A 21,686-nucleotide genomic window follows, 5' to 3' on the forward strand; every position below is an offset into this window, starting at 1 on the left:
AGAGTTACAGTTATTAAAATAATTGACAAGCTCTTGGAGACGTCAGCCCTCCACTGTTGAGAATCTAATAACAATAATATTGTGCCCAGTGTCTCTGGGCTTTGGCAGTGGATTACTTATTTACCAGAGGCTCCAGGGTCACTGGCACATGCTTTCTTTTCCTAATAACCCCAACCTTGTGGCTCCCCTAAGGCTGGGGTGAGCTCTGTGTTCCTCTAGTTTCTGTAAGATGGTGAACTTGGCAAAAGCTGTCATTAAACAGAAGCTAGGAGAAAGCCAAGCTTGTGGAATCAGAATGGGTATTGGCATTTACTTCTCTTTTCTTGAATTTCTGCATTTTTTGGCTTTTTCTTCTCCAAGACAGGGGTCCGTGGAACACAGGTGTCCTGGGAGATAGTAATAGGTGCTCTGAGAAAAGAGGGTTCCGTAGTCCAGAAAATTTGGGAAACACCACCTGGGTACTCTCTCTGAGATGCACAAGTTACATTAGCCTAGATAAAGTCAAGAAGTCCTGCAATAAAAACACCTTCTAAACTTTGTTTTAGCCAGGGACTCTCAAACTCACTTGACAGTAGAGCCTCCCATTTGGGGAGTATACGTCAATGATCTCCAGATGTGCTAATGTTCCTTGGAAGCACATTGGGAAGCACTGTTTTAGGGGGCCTGCAGCTGCTGATGACTCCTGGTTCTGTGTCCTTTGGGATGCTCTAGCTCATGGTTCTCTAACTTCAGAGTATCTGAGTCCTCCGGTGGGCGTGTTAAAACACGGACTGCAGGGCCTACCCCCAGAGTTTCTAATTCAGTAGATCTGGGATGGGCCTGAGAATTTGTTTTCTAATGACTTTCTAGGTGATGATGAGTCTGCTGGTCCAGGAACCACCCTTTGGGGACCACTTCTGTTAGCTTGATGTTTTCTAGAAGTGGATATCCAGGAGTTCCAAGAAAACTTGGCATGTTGTTGAGTGTTGTCGCACCTCGTGAGTGTTGGCTGTCTTACCTGTTGAATGGGAGCATTGCTCACTTCCTAGGGCGGTGAGGATAACCAGCCTGGCATGAGGAAGGGGCCCAGAGCAGGACCAGTTGCTAAGTTTTAAATCTTACCTTTGGGATCCAGATGTTGAAACATACTATAAAACTTCTATAATTAAAACAATATGGTACTGGTGCATGAATAGACAAGTAGACCAGTGGAATAGAATAGAGAGCCCGGAAATAGATCCAAGTACATGATAAAGGTGACATCTCAATGATTATTGGGGGTAAAGATGGATTTTTAAATAAATGGTGCTGAGATGACTGAGTAGCCATTTGGAAAAAGATAAAAATAGATCCATATCTCACATCATACCCAAGAATAAATTCCAAGTGGTTAGGGATCTAAATGTAAAAAATGAAACCATGCAAGTACTAGAAGAATGAATTCTTCTTCTTTAAAACCTTGATGTAGGGAAAACTTTATAACTATAATTCAAAATCTAGGAACAATAAAAGATTGATAAATCTGACTAAAAAATGTGTATGACAAAACTCATGTGGAAACAAAGTTAAAAGACAGTGGACAAAGTGGGAAAAAATATTCACAATGTATATCACAAAGGACTAATATTTGTGAAGAATTCTTAAAAATGGACAAAGAACCAAAACTCCAATAGAAAAATGAGAAAAATATCCAAACAAAATTTACAAAAAAGATAATAAAAATGGCCCTTATATGAAAAATACTCAAATCCACTCAATTAGAGAAATGCAGATGCTATGATCTAAATATTTGTGTCTCCCCCAAATTCATATGTTGAAAACCTAATGTCCAAGGTGGTGGCGTGAGGAGGTGGGACCTTTGCAGTGGGGTGATTAGGTCATGAGGGTGGACCCTTCATGAATGGGATTAGTGCTCTGATAAAAGAGACCTCACAGAGCTCCCAGGCCCCTTCTACCATGTGAGGACACGGGGGGAAGTTGGCAGTCTGCAATCCGGAAGAGGGCCTTCACCAGACCCCAGCCATGCTGGCACCAGGATCTTGGACTTCCAGCCGCCAGAACCGTGAGATATAAATTTCTTTTGTTTATAAGCCACCCAGTCTGTGGTATTTTGTTAACAGCAGCCCAAACAGACTAAGACAGCAAATAAAAGAACACTGAGATACTTACCAGACTGGCAAACACACAAACATATATATCGAAACACATCCTGAGGCTGTGGGGAAACAGTCACTCTTACTGGTGGGCATGCAAATTCGTTTACCCCTTCTGGAGGGAAATAGGATAACACCTGACACACTACATACATACTTACATCGCAATCCAGCAACCCCACTTCTAGGACATGAAAGTATATATGTACAAGGTTATTTATGGCAGCATTGTTTGTAATTGCAAAATAATTGAAAACAACCTAAAGACCCATATACAAGAGAGTGGTTAAATAAACTATGGTACATCCACACAATGGAATAGTATACAGCCGTGAAGAAGAACGAGGAGGATCTCTCTCTGAATGGATGTGATATGATTTCCAGGACACACTGTTATGGGAAGAAAGCAGTGTCCAAATGAGTATCTATAGTATGCTAGCCTAAGAAAAATACACAGATGCAGGGGAAGTACAGGAAAGGCAACCCAGAAACTAAATAGATTGGTGGGAAAAGTCTGGAGAGAAGGGAAAAATGGGATCAGGGTTGCTGGGATGAGAGGGGAATACACTGCTGTGAATATATCATTTTGTATAACTCTAACCATAGTAATGTCTCACCCCCCAAATAAATAAATAGTTAAGGTGGAGTAGGACGTAGGGGGAATGGAAGATGGAATAGAAACAGATGAATCACAAGTAACAACCACACTGAAGGTGCTGGGAAGAAAAGAACTTACTGAAGTAACCTTGGAAAACAGTATCTTGATACGAGAAGAGTAAAGGTAAAAATTATTTTACATAAATGCTGAAAGATAGTTACTAGAAGTGTTTCTCGCAGGGATATGTTTAGCAATTCTGAAACTATACTAGAATCGACCAATATATTAGAATTGAACAAATAAGTGAATAGTCTGTAGATTATGAGAGCTGGGTTTCTCACTAGTAGAGAATCTGAGTTTGGTGTTCTCTTATGGCTAGAGTGAGGTTAGACATTTTTGGCAAGAATGCCACCATAAAAAAAAAAAAGATGCTGTGTCTTCCCTCAGTGCATCTTATCAAAGGATGTATGATGTCCATGCATCTTATTACTGGTGATATTTACCTGCTCATCCCTGGAATGAGCAACAGCTACTAGGATCTCTGGTTCCTGTATTGGAGAGTGAGTGATGTTTAGAGACCAAGATCTAAGTGCCAGGTGTACTCATTGTTACTGGGTGTCTGCTTCTAAGCCCACTCTTGGGACAGAGTTAGGAAACATATGTATGTGTACTAACCCACTCATACACACACATAGCTATATTTCTGTATCTAACTATATATAATTGAAAAACCATGAGTTCCTATTGATACCTCTGATTCTAATCCAACACCACAGAGTGAAAGTCATGATGGAACATAGGTTTTAACAGGATCCTCCAGCAGCTGGATGGAGCTGACTGCAGGAGGATGAGGGCAGAGGCTGGGAGACCAGGAAGGGGGGCTGGCGTCCTCCCGGGATCTGAGTGACAGGCCTTGGTAGCTCAGTCGAGGGCCTCAGGCCTCTGGAAGGAGGAGGGACGTGGTCAGATTTGGTCCTTGTTGTGACAGCTATGGTTGGTGAGGGATGTGAGAGAAAGAGAAATCAAAAATGATTCCTACCTTGGGCTCAGCTTTCAAGTAGATGGGGAACACTGCGGGGCAGGAACACGGGGAGGACAAAAGTTCTGTTGTGGTTTGGGACTGAGCATGCTTATTATGTTAATGATCAGAAAATAACGAATAAAAAATGGTCAGGGGCTGCGGGTCAGACCCAGGACTAGGTGCCCTGGTTGCCATGATTCCCAGGTCCGTACCCCCTCCCGCCTCATCCCTTCTCCCGAGGCTGCTGACCCTCTGGGTCTCCAGCCCAGCCTGTTCCTGATGTTCTCCTTCCCCAGGATGGAGGCTTATGGCTTAGGGTCTGCTCCGACCATCCCCGCCCCCCCCGCCCCCGCTTCACTGGCTCCAGACACTGACAGCTTACCGGCCTGAGTGTCGACTGCTGGGTGCTGTGCTGAGTAATTGGCATGGGTGGGTGGGAGGAAGGATGGATGGACGGATGGATGACTGGCCAGTGCCTCTCTCTTCCCAGTGCAGACTGCTTCCCCATTTGCCTCGAAAAGCCTGTGTAGGGCCTGGCCAACAGTCTGATTGGGAGGGAGGCAGGGCCAATGCTCCTTAAATCCTTCCCACCTGTGGTCCCCCTTGATGTAGGGACTGAAAATGGTGGGGTCATATGCTCAGCTCTGGGGACAGCAAGGCAGGCGCCAGCATTTATTAAGCACCTGCTGTATGCCCAGAATGGGCCTTTACCACCACCCTCAGAGGCAGGGGCCATCCTCCCCACTTCACAGATGCAAAGCCGAGGGGCAGGCCCTGGGCAGGTGCCACCTGCCACCCCATAGAGAGGGTCTTGGCTTTCTCTTGGGGCCCCCATGAGGATTGCCGTGTGTATGTGTGTGTACGTTCCTGGACACACCCACTTGTGTGCAGGTGTGCATGCATGTGTGCATATGTGGGGGCAGGAGAGGCTGGTGGAGGGGGCGCCCCCACTCCAGGCAGCCCAGATGATGGAACCCCCAACCCTGGATGCAGAGCAGACCTCTGAGCTGACCCTGGGCTCCCAACTGTGGCCTTGCTCTCTGTCAACCTGAAGTTGGCTGAGAGAAAAGGGAGGCTGACAGAGGACCCTAAACAGATTAAGGGTGTATTACACATCTGGTTGTCTACACATCTCTCTTTTAATCTGCTCTGTGACAGGTGCCTTAAGGATGCTGAGGGAAACTGCTATTCAGAGATGCAGGGTGACTCTCCCAAGGTCACACACTGAGCTGGGATGTGAAGGGGACAGGAAGCCCCCCTGAGGTCGGCACTATGCACACCTCACCTCGTTAATTCTTCTTAGCCTCCTGTGAGGTAGACCTGACACCACACCCACTTTGAGACGAGGAAACATGGCTCAGAGAGGTGCAGTGGGTGGCCCAAAGTCACACAGTCTATAGGTGGCAGTGCTGGGACCTGAGACCAGCTGGGATTAGCAGGTTTGTCCCTGTGGCTGACAAACTGTGGGTTTGGCTGCTGTCCCCACTGTGGTCCCAGATCCACCATCTCTCCAAGTGTCACCTTCCTGGCAGAAGAGCAATCGGCTTAGTTAGGTGTCTGCCCTTGTGCCATCCAGGGGTGACAATCTCAGCTGTTGCTCGTGTAGTATCCTTGTGTGGCACCTGGCACCTCCAGCCCCTCCGGGGGGACGTAGTGAGCACTGGGGGGCTCTTGTACATGGGAGGGGGCCTGAGGAGACCTCCAGAACTGAGTGATTCTACCGTCTGGGCTGCCACCCTCACCGGCTGGCTCTGGCCTCATGAGAGGCTCTGATTGTCCATTCTCCTCAACCCCTGGGCCAGGGGAGCCCCTGGGGTGGCCTGCTGGAGTTGGGGGTCTGAGGAAGTGGGCGAGATACTCACAGAGCTCATCCATCTCAGAGGAAGCATTTTGAGGAGCAGCTTCTGTACCAGGGGCGGCCACCTCCAGCTGTGCTTCTGGCTTTGGGTCCAAGGAATTCTCTGACAACTGGGGGCCTGGCACCAGGCAGAGCTGGCCAGGAATGGTGACCCCTTTGCTCTCAGGAGCTGTGCTGGGGACCAGGGGCTGCTCGGTGCTGCTACCTGCGGGGGCAGTTGCCTCCCCTGGAGGTGGGCTGGGCCCCAGGCCTGGGCTCTGGAGTTGCTTTCCCTTCAGACTGCTCAGGGGATGGTCCCTGGGGAACAAGGGTGTCTGGTGCAGCACAAGGTCGCTGTAGCAGGTCAGGAACTCCTCACTGTCCGAGCGTGTGCTGGCGCGGCGCTGGGGCCCCAAGGAGACCGGGGGGCCAGTGAGGGGGCTGCCGGGGGCTATTGAGATCTCAGGCAGGCTAAAGGCCACAGGCAGAGAGTGCTGACCATCAGGGCTTTCAGCCAGGGCCCTCTCAGTCCTCGCCCTTGCTGAGGGTCCTGGGCTTGAGTGGGCCTCCTGCAGGCCCTTGTGGGTCTTCAGCAGCCCTCTCTCTAAGCTCGGCCTGCAGTGGGGCCCGTCCACTTTCTCTCTGCCCGGCCCGAGGAGCTGCCTGCCCGAGGTTCCGAGAACAGCCTCACACATGACTCTCGTCAGGAAGATCTCAAACACCGTCTGCTTGGTGTCCTCCTCGCTGCTGGCCTGGACCAGTGAAAACTCGGCCTCGGAGGTGGCCATGTAGCCCAGCCTGCCCAGAATGGTCTGCAGTGTGTGTTCAGAAAGCACAGGCCGCACCCAGTAGACAAAGTTCCCTGTGTATGTCTGGAACAAACAGGGTTGTTTGTTAGAGGGGGACATGTCTCAGCAGAGTGGCAGAGAGGGGCCAGGCAGGACCAAGGGCTGATGTCCAGGGCACAGAGGCTCCTGAGAAGCAGGTGGGCCAGGGCATGGGGCCAAATGGAAACCTGGCCCACAGTCATGTCACATCTGTCCCATTTTACAGAAGGGTACACTGAGGCCAGAGGCAGGACTTTTTTTGTTGTTGTTGTTGTTGTTGTTTTGCAGTATGCGGGCCTCTCACTGTTGTGGCCTCTCCCGTTGCGGAGCACAGGCTCTGGAAGCGCAGGCTCCGTGGCCATGGCTCACGGGCCCAGCCGCTCCGCGGCATGTGGGATCTTCCCGGACCGGGGCACGAACCCGTGTCTCCTGCATCGGCAGGCGGACTCTCAACCACTGAGCCACCAGGGAAGCCCCAGAGGCAGGACTTTTGTCTCAAGTCACACAGCAGGAGAATGACTGAGCCAGCTAGTGTCCTGGCTTCCAGCCCAACAATCCTGGCCTGGAGCTAGAAGAGATTAAACCTTTTCAGTGGCTTTCCACAGCCAAAATCTTTCCCTTGTTTCTTGTGAGCTCCTTGGTGCTGTCTCTTTAGAGAAGCAGTACAGCCTAGTGGTTAGGAGCTGCACTGCCTGAGTTTGAGTCCTATCTGGGCCGCTTATTAGCTGGTGACCACAGATAAGTTGCATTAACCTCTTTAGCCCTCAGTTTCTACATCTGTAAAATGGGACCAAAGTCAGTGGGCATGACAGACACACTGTTCCCCCCCAGAGGCACAGCCCTGGTCCCTCCCCGAGACCCCCTCTCTCCGGGGCATGGCAGTGCCTACCTTCAGGGACCTGATTTCCTTCCTCCAGGGAAACAAGAGTAGGTTGACGGAGATCAGCTCTAGGAACTCCAGTGCCCGCAGCAGTTTGTGGCAGGTGTGCTGGGCAGAGCTGGGAGCCCCCTGGGAGTGAGTGGTCCCCAGATCAGGGGCCACATCCTCAGGCAGATAGAGCTGAGGAGGGACCCCTGTGACCAGCAGCCGCTGGGCCCTGCAGGTGAGAGCTGCTTGCCTGCAGACCCCGAGCCGGCCCTCCCCTGCCCTGTCCAGGTAGTAGCTGATGAGGTCATCCAGGAGGGTCTCAAGAGCATCCTCGTCTGGGCCTGGGGGTCGGGGCCGACTCATGGCGGCTCCGAGAGACTGGATGTGGACGAGAGTCCTGTGGGCCTCCCAGGCCGGCCTGCCTCTGTCCCGCCCCACAGCTCAATCAGGAAGCCGGGGAGGAAGTTGTGTTCGCAAAAGAGAAAGCTGTGCACGGTGTGGCCTGCCCCAGCTTGTCACTCGGGGGCTGTGCTCATCTCCCAGTGGAGCAGGGCCGAGGTCAGTCTGGTCCTCGCCCCAAGAGCAAGTGGGGAAGCACAGCAGCCCCTGCATCCTTCCACACCCCCTCTGCAGCGGTCCCTGCCCGTGCCGCCTGGCACCCGCAGCCCACCTGCGGAGGCTCCTGACGTCTCCTGCTTGAGAGCCTCCTTTGGCTGGTGTGCAGGCTGCAAGTGCCGGGGGTTAACACCCAGGGGCAACCCTCAGCCAACCAAGGAGGGTCAGTGGCTAGAAACCCCAGCTTCCTGCCCTTGGTGGGACAGTTCTGAGGTGTGCTCCACTCTGTCTTTCAGAGGGCCCCCAGTGGGTCGCCCCGGTTGCCCACAGCAATAACCTGCTCATTGATGCATCTGTGTTGACTCTTCTCCCTCCCCGTCTTAATTCCTGACTCCTTCACTGTGCTTCCTGGGATCACCTCCCACATAAACTATTTATGCCCAGATCTTGAGTCAGGGACAGCTTTTGGAGGAATTGAGCTGGGTACAGTCACCTGTGCACTCTCCCATCAAGCCTTCCCTCCCTCCACTGCCCGCTCCCTCTCTCCCATTCTCCCATTCTCCCTTCCTTCCATTCACCCACTACTTAATTCAGCGATGATTCACTCATTCATTCAGCTCCTCAGTGACTCACTCGTTCCACATGGGTCGGCATTTCTCAAAGTGTGCTCTACCGAGGAGCACTTGTTTGGGGCTTTAATCAATCTTACGTGAGTGAAGATTTCCTGTGGCCAAATGCATTTGGGAACCACTGGATTAAGTAAGGTCTCTAGGCTTCTTGGCTTTAGGACCTCTCATGTGGGAGCTCACTGGGGGTGTTAGTTTCTAGGAGGGGGCAACCTGCGCTCTGTTTCCCAACTTCTTGGACCTGGGTCCTTTCAATGTTCTCATATGGTGCTTGGGGCAGTGTCGTCCTTGAGCAGGTGGCCTGGCCCGTTCCACGCCAGCCTGGGGACTTCAGAGGCAAATGAGACAAAGCACCTGCCCTCGGTGGCTCACAGTCTGGAGAGCCCAGTTGGGGGGGTGGGTGGGTGTGCAGGAGCTGGCTGTGACCTTGTAGTAACACAGCCCAGAAAGACTTGGTTCTTGACCATCCTTTGCTTTCTGTGAGACTCTGCTGGCCTCCTGCCCCTCCAGTCATCAGGAAGGGCATCTGCCTGGTGCTTGGCCTTGGAGCGGCCTCAGACCTGGGCTCACCACACCTGGGGTCTGTTTGCTTCCTGCCCCCAACTCCCCTGCCCCCTGCAACCTTTTCTGAGCTCTGTGGCCAGGGCGGTTCCTACCCCTCTGGTTGGGAACTTACTTCCTCATGGGAGTGCTACTTGGAAATGGGTCTCCCAGTGAGTAGCAACTCTCCCTCTGGAGGCTGGTCTGGGTTAGTCATTTTTTAGGTCCAATGGTGGGGATGCTACTCTTTCACACACATTAGTTCATCTGATCCTGAACCTCAGCACGTTTAGGTAACTAGTCCAGGTCACATCTCACCACCCTGCCGGGTAGGAGACATAGGTCAGGGCTGTGCAGGCCAAGGTGGGTGGGAGCATGCTGGTGGACGTTTGGCATCCTGACAGCCTGGGGCCAAAGAGAGCCAGAGAGGCCCTTGTCCATCACTAGGCCAAATCCCCTTTCCTCCCATTTTATGAATGAGGAGACTGAGTCAGGGAGGGTAAGAGCTGGGATTAAAACCCAAGTATATTAGTTTCTTATTGCTGCTGTAACAAATTACTGCAAATTTAATGGCTTAAAACAACACAACTTTATTATCTTATAATTCTAGAGGTGAGAAGTCCAAAACCAGTCTCATTGGGCTGGTTCCTTTTGGAGGTTCTAGGGGAGAATCCGTTTCCTCGCTTTTTCCAGTTTCTGGAGGCTACCTGCGTTCCCTGGCTGTGGCCCCTTCCTTCATCTTCAAAGTCAGCAGTATAGCATCTTGAAATCTCTCACTTCTTTCTTCATTCCGCTTCAGTTTATCACATCTTCTCTATGACCCTGTGGCTTCCCTCTCATAAGGACCCTTGTGATTACACTGGGCCCACCCGGACAATCCAGGATAATTGCCTCATCTCAAGGTCCTTAATCACACCTGCAACGTCCCTTTGCCATGGAAGGTAACATATTCACTGGTTCTGGGGAATAGGACCTGGACATCTTTGGGGGGCCATTATTCAGCTTACTACACCAAGTCTATGTGATACCCAAGGCCATGCTTTTTCCATAATACCAAAGATTTGTAAGATCACCAAATAGAAGTGGCAGGTTTGGGGATGGGTCCCAGGCCAGTGAATTATCTTGAAGGGCTGGTCACCAGACAATGGAATCGGGTCGGGGGGAGGTTTAAAACAAAAGGGTTTTAATTTTCTCTGTCTCTGTCTCTCTCCTTGGCCTCATTTGCTCTCTGAGGAGGGGCCTGGAGATGTTAAACCAAAGTTTAACAAACTGGTACATACAATTTAGCCCCCCCATCCATATGATTATCCTGTTGCTTTTGGTTACCTATGATTTAACCACTTCACTCATTCTGGACATCTTAGTCCTCAGCTCTTGGGAACCCCGTCATGTCTGTGAACTGCCTTCCACCCCAGTCTCTCCAGGGTGGTCCAAGATCATGGGGGGAGAGCGCTGCCAGGTTTCCTGGATCTATTCCCCTCCCTGCCCTCTCCCAGGGGGGTCAGCCCTGCTTCTCCAATGCCAGCTTCCTCCCCCCATTGGACCACTGCTTCTCTTGAACTGTCGGATTTAGTGTTAATTGCATTATTCACACCTTCTGGGCCCTCAGGGGAGTGACTGGCTTAGTGAGAACCTGCTTTCTCTGCCTGCTAGGGTGACTTGCTTTGGGGACAATGAAGGGGGCAGAGGGAGGAGAGGGGATGCTGGGGATTTGTGGCGGGTGCTTTGACTTAGGATAGGCTGATGGGGGATGGGGTCCTGAGGCCCAGAGAAGGAAAGGGCCTGGCTCAAGGTCACAGGAGTCAGGCTGGTGGGGATGCGTAGTTGTGGTCTGGCTGAGGCTGTGACCACAGGGCCTGAGGCCCTGCAGACCTGGGATTCTTGGAGAGATGCTGAGCAGGCACAGCTGGGCTGCAACCCTGGGGGCAAAGGCATGCCCAGCCCCCTCCCTGCTCAGAAGCACCAGGCCGGCCCCAGGCAATTGGTCCTGCTTGAGAGAGTTCACCTGGGCTTGGGGAGGGTCACTGTGAGGTCGAGCAGAGCAGAGCCCGGGACAGAGGATTTGCTCTCTCAGATGATAGCGCTGCCTGTGCTTCCACTGCTCATGCCCCCAACCTAGTCAGTCTTTGGGGGACACCGATGATGACACCTGAGTGTGCGTATGGGTGGCCTTGGGGTGTGCATGTGGGACCCCTGAGTGTGTGAGCTCTGAGTGTGAGGGGCACAGTGTGTGTGCAATGAAGCCATCTGAGCCAATGCATACAGACCACAGGTGGCGTGAGCTGAGTGACGCTGCATACGGGTGTGCGCCCGAGGGTCTCTCTAGGAAGTTGGTATGAGAGACCCCTGTGTGTATACGTGGGTGGGCTTGGCCGGTGCAAGCCAGTGCGTGTTCTGACGGGAGGCTCTGGACGGCCGTGCTTGGTATCAACCCTCGTTCCTCCCTCCCTCGTGTGATTCTGCTGCTCACATGTGGCAGGTGCTGTGGGTGCCCTGTCTGGAGGCCGTGGAATGCGCCGTGCCCGTGCTTACTCGTCCGGCGGCATCTTGTGCTGACCATGGCGGTGGCCTCGTCAGCCAGCAGCTGCAGCTTCCCTGTCTGAAGACTTTCTTTGGCCAGAGGTGCCTGCTCAGCGCACAAGGGGCAGGGATTAACATTCACTGAAGAGCCGCCTCAGACAATGACCACGTGTGAGTAATCCATCTCCCTCCCCATCAGCTGACTAACTTTAAGGCGAGCTCCTCGGAGTTGCCAAGGGGATGGAGCTCAGTTGCCCACAGTGGTGACCAGCATGATGACACCCTGCATGGGCTTCCTTCCTTTCCTGGTTTCACTGCCCACTCTGTGGTGGTACTCCCGGGGTCGCCTTCCTCATCGGCCCCTTGCGTCCACATCCTGTCCCAGGGCCTGGTCCTGCCCCCCTCCCGTTCCCACCATCCTGGGAATTTGACCTCACTTCCCATCTCCTTGGGGTCCAGGGTGCTCTCCTTGGCCCGACCCCTCAGGCCCCTGGCAGAGGGAGGCAGCCAGTCTCCTTGAAGGAGTGTGCACAAGGACCTTGGATGTAGCACCATATGTGATCACAAGGCACGTTGTGGATGGAGGAGGTGGAAAACACCGAGCTCGATAGTGCCCTGGGCCTGGGGGATCCTGAGTGTATTTGCTGTTGGAACTGGGTGTCGGCGTGGCGTGGTTCCGATTGGGGTCAGCACGGGCACCACGTAGCCTGGGCACCGTCACCATGAAGGCTGCTACATTCATTCTCAGGAGCAGGGGTCTCAGAGCACAGAGGTGGCACCTGAGCCGTACACACTGGTGTTTAGAAGGACAGGGGGGTGATTATTTTGCACACAGCAAGGGGCACTTAGGTGTCTGGCTGTAGCCAGAGAGATGTGGAGGCAGGAGTGATTCCTGAAAATGGAGTAATTGAATGATTTAAACCTCATGGAACATCCCAAGGGTGGAGGACAAGCCCAGAACCAAAACAAGTTCTGTCTACAACAATGAGTGTCCGCAGGCAGTGGGTTAGAAAGTGGGAGAAGGGAGTTTCAGGGGCTCATTTGCTTCGAACAGTGGCGGGAGGCAGCCAGCAGGTGGCAGTGTGGGCTTGCAGTGGGGCTGGTGGGACAGGGCTGTACCTTCCTTCAGGATCGCACCCCACTTTTAGGGCCTTGGGGGTTTAGGACTATGCTAGTGGACTCTGCCTGAGTTCGAGTGGGAGGAAATAGTGACAGAGGAAGGGAACCGGCCTCTGTCGGCCAAGGGATCAACGACCAAAGCCAAGGTCTTATGCAAAGCAGAGACAGGAAGAGAATTTCTGCAGAGGGGGAGAAAACAACTCATTTCAGTCTAATTACCTGCCCCCCCCGCTTCCTGGTATTCAAAGCCGTCAGGGTGTGGAGAGCCAACTGCTGTCAAAGTGCAGTCCCTGGTGTTCCTGGAGTCTTGAAGTTTATGGCCTGTCTTGGTGGCAGTTACACTGGCCAAGTCTTGAAGAAATGATGCCATGTTTTAGAGAGGTAAAAAAAAAATTAACTCGTGTAAGTCACTAGCTTCGCAAATATCCGTGTCACTAGGAGAATGAAAAGGCTTCAATGGCTGCTAATTTTGAGATAAGTAACATATTTTCCGTTTGCTGCTATTTACCATTTCCCTTCCTTACAAGTCTCAGATGGTGCCAGCCCCACCATGGGCTCCTTGATCAAATTACTTCTTGCAACGTTTGTTACTGATATGTTTATTTTGAACACAGAAAAGATACATTGTTGCTTATTTAGTGCTTAATCCAGGAACAAGAAAAGCTGTTCAGCTCCATCCCTCAAACACTGATGAGCATGTGGGGATTTTTATCTTTTCCGCGCGCCCACCCCCCTCCCCCCCAGCACTCTCTAGGTTTGCAGAAGCAGGATGTTTCTTAAAAGAGTCTCATCCCTGGAGTGCATTTTAAAGGCTATACAGTACAATAGACAGATATTTTTTGCCTAGAAAACAGTACACCACAAAGGTGGACAGAACTGCTTGTAAACAAGGTCCCTCCCCTGGGCGGAGTCAGGGGCTCCAGGATGCTACAGAACCTCTGGGTGGATTCCTTTCAGTTCTGCACCAGAAGAAATTCTATTTCTACAGAAAATAAAATTCACGATTGCCTTCCTTGCCGTCTCTCTTCAGAAAGGGATTACTAAATTGTCTTAGCCCTTTGTTGGAGGAATTGAAATGCGGGGAAGAGGATGGTTGGAGGTGCTCCTGTTTAAGGAGGGGGTGAGGAGGGAGGCAGGGTGGATTTGAGAACTCTCTGCCTCTGGTGATGCCGGCAGGGACGCTCTTCACACATGCTGGGCTGCTGCCCTCTGGCAGGCTGGGCCTTCAGGAATTAGCTCTGTTACCTGCATGGTCTCTGATGGAAATTGCTGGGATTCAGGGGCCAAGATCTGAGTCTCTACAACCAGGCCCACATATCCCCTTCCGTGGTACCCCCGGCAGCAAGGCCGAGATGTAGCCACTGGTGCTTTTGCAGTGGCATAGTGGGGCCCACATCCCCTTCATTTCGTCTCCTCAAACACCATGGAGGGCAGGACCAGAATGCGTTGGCTCACAATTCCCCACTATGCGCCACCACCCAGGAGCACAGCACTGCTTCTGGGGTCTGACTCCAGCCCACTCAAGCTTAGGCCATAATGGTCAGCTGGGCATGTACTTAGCGAGGGGCTGCTCCTCTCCTCAGAGCCGTACCCGGCAGCCCTCCATCTTCTTTGAAGACCCTCAGTCCTGGGCAGTGGTTGGACTGACATGGGCACAGCTGTGACCCACTACCACCACCGCATGCCCACCAAGGGCCCTGCCCATCACCTGTGGCTTGGGGTGGGGGCTTCGGAGATGATTCCGCTAGCACCACCAGACTGAGGGCATTGGTTGAGGGATGGGCAAGGCGGGCTGCGAGGGTCTCCGGGTTGTGCCTGAGCCCCCAGACCCGGGTCCCTTACCCTATAAGTGGCAGGGTGTTGACGTTGTGGCTCTTCTGCCCAGGGGTTGGGAGATGGGGACAGTGCAGAGCTGAGCCTCACTGAGGCCTGTCCTGCCAGCCGGGAGGACCAGCTGCTCTGGGGTGGGGTCGGGGCAGGCAGCTGACCTGGGACGGTTGAGCAGTTTTTGGAGGCAGAATCAGCGTTTGGGCACAGCCTGCCTGGTGCGGGCAGGGCAGACAGGCCCGTGGAGAGGGCAGGATGAGCCCTGGTCCCTTCTCCACCTCTCTTCTCCCTGCATTGGCTACAGAGGCATCACTGACAGGCTGGGGAGGAGACTGGGAGGTGGGGAGAGCTTCCTTTATAATGAAACCTTCGCAGATGGGATTGTGTGTGTGTGTGTGTGTGGGGCCTATGTGTGTGCACGTCTGCACACGTGTGGGGCGTGTCTGGATGTGTGTGAGCACATGGGTGCATCAGTGTGTGTGTGGGTCCAAGTTGTGTGTACATGTGTGCATGTGGGGGTGCCATGTGTTCACATCTGTGTGCGCGTCTGTGTGCGTGTGTGCACGTGTGCGCGTGCGCACCCCTGCGTGCCTGAAAGGTGTGGCTCAGCCCTGAGGGGCTGGCAGGACCCAGCCGCTGGGTCCGTCACATAATCCTCTCTGGGCCTGAGGCTGGGGCCCGGGTTGGGGTGGGCGAGTCCTGGGAGCTCCTCGGCCCTGGTTCTGGTCCCGGCAGTGGCAGCAGGCCCGATGGGGGGGGACTGGCCCCACACACGGCCTCATAAGGCGGCAGGGTGTCCACGGAAATGGTGCGGAGGCCACTCTGGCCCTGTGGTCTCTGTGCCTGCTGGTGTTGGCCGGGGCTGCGGCCACTGCCCGCATCCAGGGCGCGGTCCAGCGCGGGGCAGGAGTCGGTCAGCGAGTAGGGGGGCGGGGCGTCCGTGGGGACGTACAGCTGAGTGGCCCCCGGCCCCACACACTCCTCGTAACTGCAAGAGAAGAGGCTCCCTCAGGGCTCTGTGCAAGCTGGCCTCAGTGGTGGGTGGCGGGGTCGCCCCCGAGGGCCGGGGGCCTAGCCGCAGCGACAAGCTGCCTCGGCGTGGACCAGGTCAGGCCTTTGTCACGCTGAATCCGATGAAACCCCTCTACTCCCTGGGGAGGGGCACCCCAGAACCACCGAGACCTGGATTCTGGCCCTGACTCAGCCCCAGTGTTCCTTGTGAACGTGAGTGAGCGAGCCACCGAATTCTGGGTCTCAGGTCGCTCAGAACCGCAGCCGCTGCTGCTGGAGCGTCTGTAGGCTGGCCACCGAGCGTGGGTGGTGCTGGGGGGAGCAGCCTCAGGCTGCCAGACACTTCTGGGTCTCAACTCACCCCAGAGTGGCCCTTCCAGGGTTAGGAAGGTGTCCCTGGGGCCCATGGCTGCAGGGTGAAAAAGCACCCACCTGCAGGCGAAGTTCACACCTCCCAGTGCCCCTGGGGGCAGAGGGTAAAGGGTGATGGGGAAGATGGGGCTGTTTGTGGGGCCCAAGTGGTCTCCTGGTAGGGAAGTGATAGAGGCCCAGACTCCTCTTTTCATGTACAAACTGGTGGCGATGTGCCTGAGGGTGGCTGGCAGGACAGGATAGGACCCAAAGGCTCCCTAGGGAAGAAATCCCCCCCATGGGACAGGGCCATCTGCTGGCCACAAGTGCAGTCTGGACGCAATGATGCCTATCCCAGTGGATGTGATTTGGGCTTTGGGGGCGTAAACTAAGGGTCTGGGGCCTGGACCTTCCACCTCACCTCTTCACCCAGCCTGAAGGAGCTGAACGTTTCTTCCTTTTTCCTTTTCGAGTGTCTCTCAGGGACATCTGCTGAGTCATGCCCCACCTTGCAGGGACCAGCTTGGTCAGGAGGGTGAGGAGATGGCCACGCCCACTGAGCAGATGTTTTCTGCATTTATTCCATCTGGGGTGTTGCTGTTTCCCATGGGGGCTGGGGATTCTTGCCCAGAGCCCTGCCCTCTCAGGCCTCCTTACCCTGGTGGAGAATCTGGGTACAGCTCTCGGAGCACCGTGGCATCCACGTCCCCATCAGAGCTGAGGTCCAAGGGTGGAGGCCAGTCCTCGGCAGGGCTGCAGGTGTAGTGTGTCCTGTGGCTCGAGCGGCTATACGAGTGCCTGTCGGACACTGCAGGGAACGGACATTCAGCCTGGGCCTCAGCCTGGTGCCAGGGAGGGTCCTCACAGGTCTGCCTGAGGCCACTGAGATTCTGTTCTCTCCAACTCACCATCCTGACCCTTACCAACCAGGGCTGCCTTCATTCCGTCAGCAACAGCCCCAGAATATGAGCGCCAGTGCCCTGCTGGGCATGGGGGTCACAGAGAGGAAGCAGAGCTGGCCCTGCCCTGGTGGGGCTCCTAGGGTAGTGAGCAGCCTGTCCTGCGGACAGCCTGGTAGTGGGCAGCATGACACAAGCTTTGATAGATGTTGTACTGGGGCTGTGGGAGCAGAGACGGGCCTGACCCAGCTTGGAGGTCAGGGAAGGCTTCCTGGGGGGAAGGGCTCCCAGAGCTGAATCTTGTCTAGAAATCAGCCAGGGGAAGAGGGGCAGGCCTGGCAGAGGGAACAGAACAGCTTGAGCCAAGAGGGGGAGCTGTGAAAGAAGACTGTAGTGTGAACAGGAAGCTTTGAGCTGTGGAGAAGGGCTGGGGCACAAAAAATGGGGAAGAAGTGTCAGGGAATGAGGACAGCAGAGGTCTCTGGGGTCAGGCCTCCCTCCCTTTAGGTATCCCAGGGAGAAAAAGGGTTTCTCTGATGACTCCTGGTGACTTCATATACTACACTCTCTTCTGTTTGTTTTTGTTTGTTCTTGTTTTTGTTTTTATCACATAGTACATCAAAGGCTCTGAAATGTCCCACAGCTGAGAAACACATTTAACTGTGCTTGTGTAGTATTTGGCCACGGAATCTTATTTTCTGAGACCTAGTAACACTGCTTAGGAAATGCCGATGGAGTACAATCTTCTCATTCTACAGCTGGGGTTCAGAGAGGCTCAGTGTCTTGCTGGAGGCCACACAGCAAGTTATTGGTTGGGCCGAGGGTGGCTGGATGTCCCGGCTCCTCTGCCTCCCAGTTTCTGACAGGTCTGGTAGAGGGGGAGTCCGGGTGGGGGCGGACAGTGGGAACTGCAAAGATAACTGGTTGAGACATGAGGTGTCCCCACCTCCAAGGGGCTCCCAGGTGGCCCCTCCCCTCAGAGGGCAGGGCAGAACATCAGGGGCGGGGCTTGTCTGTCTGGGGTGGGGCTCATGACCTTTCTTTGAGGTCAGCAGCACTGTTGCAGTTGCCCTTTCCATTCTGCAGCCAGAGGCTCAGGGTCGCACTGCTGGTAGAATGTGGAGCTGGAATTCATGCATCGTCTGTAGACCCCAAAGATTGCTTTTTCTACTCCCCAAATCTCTTTTTCTCACCTGGATACAACAATGAATGGAAAAAATCTGGATATGAAACACTATCTGCAGGTGCAGTCCCAGGGTTATCTATGGACATCGAGAAAGCTCTCGGAAGAAAATATTCCAAACATATTAACAGCGGCTCTGTCTGGAGGACAGGATCAGAACCCTTATTTTCTTCTTTATATTTTCTGTATTTTAAAGGTTTTCCACAGTGAACACATATTACTTTTCTACTAGGAAAAAGGAACCCAATAACATATGCTGTAAGAAGGAGCTGAAAGGAGATTTGTTTCCTTTTAGGGCACCAGCTGAAGGATGAGAATTTTGGGAAGAAATTGGGGAAGAAACTCAGGAGAGAGGAAAACATGAAATAAGTGTGTGAGGACAGAAGTGGAACCGAGGCCACTGGGCTCTGGTGCCGGGATCCCGTCCCTGCCAGCGTTGTTGCGGGGAGGGCCCCACTTGCAGTGCCAGTGGGGGCGGGGCTATGGCTGTCCAGACCTCGGGAAGGCTAAGGCTGTTTCCTGGTGGGCAGGTCTGAGAGCTGACCCGGCCAAACCACGCTGCTGTTCACCTCTCTCCCTGGGCTGCTTTTCTTGGGCCCCCCAGAGGCTGAGCGTCTCAGGGAGACTGAGGCTTCCCTTTTGAGGCACTCACCTAGCCCAGACCCCAATCCTGAGATGATCCAGGTCAGTCCCAGACATCCAGCTGGGTGGAGGTCCTGAGGAACAGCTGGAAAGAACCCCCTCCCCCCACACACACCCTATTTGAACTCCCCAAATTCCTTTCTTATCTTTCCTTCCTGTCTTCAACATCAGCACAGACCCAAATGGTCCAGGGAGACCCAAATCTCCCTCTTCCCTTATTTACCCAAGTTAAGATATACTTCGGTTCATTATTCAGCCCCGGGAGGGGCTGAGTCACTAGAGCCAGGGGGAGGGCATCTGAAGGACAGAGGGTCCCCAGGGCCAGTAGGGTGGTGTTTGTTGGTGCTCTGCTGCTTTCATGTCCCCTCTTCCCTGGCTTCTTTCCAAGGCTCCTCGCAGCCCCTGTGCACCCCCTGAAGGCTAGAAGGTGGTGTAGGGGCATCAACACCTCCAGGCTCTCTGCTGAGGCCCCAAGGAGGTGCCAAAGACAGAGCTGAGAATAGAAGTGGGCAGAGGCGGGAGCCCCACAGAGGGGTCTCCACGGTAACAGGGCTGCAGGGCTGCTGTGAGTCAGCGGAGCCGGGGGTGGGTAAGCAAAGGCTTGACCCCAGACTTGGCCTGGCTGTGGCCTGCTGTCACCCCACCTGCTCTGATGTCAGGGATAGGGCCTTGCTCATGTGGCACAGGCCCTGTGGCTCCACCATAGACTCCGGATGGACTAGCCTGCCCCTAGGTCCATCTCTCTCCTCAAGGCCAAGGTTGACCTCTCAACCTTAATCTAGGGAACCCCTGTGGGCATCTCTCCTAGGCTCTAAGTATGAGGCACAGGCTCGGGGGCACTCAGGCCATTCAACAAGTCCCTCCAGCTTCCCAGTCTTTAAAATGGGCTAACACAGCTCTTGCTGTGAGGATGAAATGAAGTGGTTCCTTCCCTTGCCCGCGGAGTACTTCTTCTGGGCCAGGTCCTGTTCTGGGCTGTGAGCTCAACTCTCGGAGAGCTACATGCAGCTCCTGCTTTCACCAATGCAACACAGCCATCCTGTCTCGGGGTACTGATGGGAGTGTGGGTACCATGCTAAGGAAGTACAGGAAATGGGGGTCAACCCTGCCTGGGGGGGTGGGTGAGGAGAGGCCAGAGAAACTTGCAAAAGGAGGTGGTATTTGAGCCAGGTCTGGAAGGACAAGTAGGCTTTTGTCAGGTGGGGAAGTATGGGGAATGGCATTCTGGGCACGGGGAAGAGCATATGCAAAGGTGCAGAGGCAGGAAGCAGCATGGAAGAGGTGCCTGGGGAGGGGCAGGAGTGGAGGGCGCGGGTCCAGTTATGTGAGGTGGGCGTGCTGGCCGTCCTGGGCCTGACCGGCCACATCCTGGGGTTGGGGGAGGTCAAGGGTGGTACCTGGGCTCCTTGTTGGGGGTGGGCCTGCTCTGAGCAGGAGCCCTGCACTCTCCGGGGGTCAGGCTGGTGATACAAGGGTAGGAACAGGCAGGCCTGGTCTCACAGTGGCCAGGGCTGGGGAGGGAGCACCACACCCTCCCTTTGACCTTCAGCCTCACCCTTGGCAGACAACTGGGCTTCTTATGCCACTGAGACATGGTGAGTGCCTCTGAGCTCTTCCTGATTACTTATGACCTTGAGGATGCCTCCTCTGACCACCCTGCGCCACCCATGGCAGAGCTGCCACCTCCCTGATGCCTCCTGGGCTACAGGGGTCCCAGGGCCCGGGGTGGGCGGCAGCTCACCGTAGCCGTGCTCATACTCTCGGTGGCGGCGGCGGCGGCGGCGATGGTGGTGGTGGTGGTGGCGGCGATGGCGGTGACGGTGCCGCTGGAGCCGGGCTTGCCTATCCCTGCGGATGCTACCTACGATGATGGTGATGCAGGAGAGGATGATGACCACGCCTATGACTGCGCTTGCCACCAGCACAGGAGACACGAGCAGATGGCTGTGCTCTGAGCTCTCTGAGAACGTCGGGTAGAAGTAGCTGGTGCGGTTGTATCGAGCTACTGTGGACAGAGAGAGAGACAGGACGCTGAGCCGGGGCACGGACCCTGCCCCACACCTTCCTCCTCCCTCCCTGCTGCCCTGTGAGTTATTCATCCCTAAATAAATGGAGGATGTTCAGGTCTCTATCCTGACTGCTCCTTCCAGGGAGGAGGAGAGCAGCGCCTCGCCCACCTGCCTGCAGGAGCCTCTGCTAGTGAGGGCTGACCTCCTCGCCTCTCCTCTGAAGCCTCTGGCCTAGGAGCTCAACCAACTCACAGAAAGGAAAAAGGAAGCTCAGAGAGGGCAGTGGACTTGCTCAAGGTCTCACAGCAAATTAGCGGCAGAGCTGAGGCTTGAACCCACTGAACCTGACTCAGTGCTAGACAAGGACTCTAGTCCACCAAGACATGAGGTTGGAAGGTCAGCATGACTTTACCAAAGTCTTGGGAAGGGATGGGGGATACACAGAGGTCAGAGTATGAGGACCAGATGTGCTGGCCTCCAACACTGGCCTCCTGCCTCAGGGGCGAAACCTACCAAGGGGACTCCAGGGAAATCAGGCAGGCCTGGGGTTATGAGCAGTAACTGACACAGACATGACAGTGGGTTGGATCAGATCAGGGAAGGCCTCCCAGAGGAGGTGAAGCTAGGAGGTATTCCAGGCAGGGGAAGGACAAGGATAAAGGTGAAGAGAGGTGGGAAGGGGCTTTTAGGAAGTGGTGTGGTATGGTGGGTCCCTGAGAACCCTACTAAAGGAAGCTTCTGGGGCCCATGATGGCTTTGTCCTCCCATATGATAAGATGATGGAGCCCTGGGGGCTGGGGTCCCAGGGAAGGGTTAGAATCAGCCAGGACCATCCATGGGCACTTGCTGCCTCGCTCAGGGAGAGCCAGCACCACATTAGTGAGCGTCCGTGACTGCCCCTTAATTCCCTCCCACTCAGCTGGGCAGGGATGTGGTTTTCCCCTTTTATAGATGCGTGGACTGATGCTCGGCTCCAGCCCATGGTCACTCAGTTACTCTGTGGTTGAGCCGAGTGAGAACTCAGGCCCAAGCTTCAAAGTCCCGAGCTCACTCTCCATTGTCCCCTGCCCCAGGCATGAGCCCTTCCTGAGGGTGCAGGTCCCATCTCTGGACAGCCATAG

General features: G+C 54.4%; 1 protein-coding gene across 1 annotated transcript in view; it reads right to left on the reverse strand.

Annotated features, from left to right (window-relative positions):
- Positions 1-15,115: 15,115 nt before the first annotated feature.
- Positions 15,116-21,686, reverse strand: part of BEAN1 (brain expressed associated with NEDD4 1) — a gene marked incomplete at both ends in the record, with an annotated part of 28,779 nt that continues 22,208 nt past the window's right edge. The window contains 3 exon segments of the mRNA XM_079723721.1: positions 15,116-15,458; positions 16,490-16,640; positions 20,298-20,561. Of these exon segments, the coding sequence (XP_079579847.1) occupies positions 15,116-15,458; positions 16,490-16,640; positions 20,298-20,561 (758 nt within the window).

Source organism: Hyperoodon ampullatus, assembly GCF_949752795.1.
Source record: "Hyperoodon ampullatus genome assembly, chromosome: 18".
Taxonomy (NCBI): Eukaryota; Metazoa; Chordata; class Mammalia; order Artiodactyla; family Ziphiidae; genus Hyperoodon; species Hyperoodon ampullatus.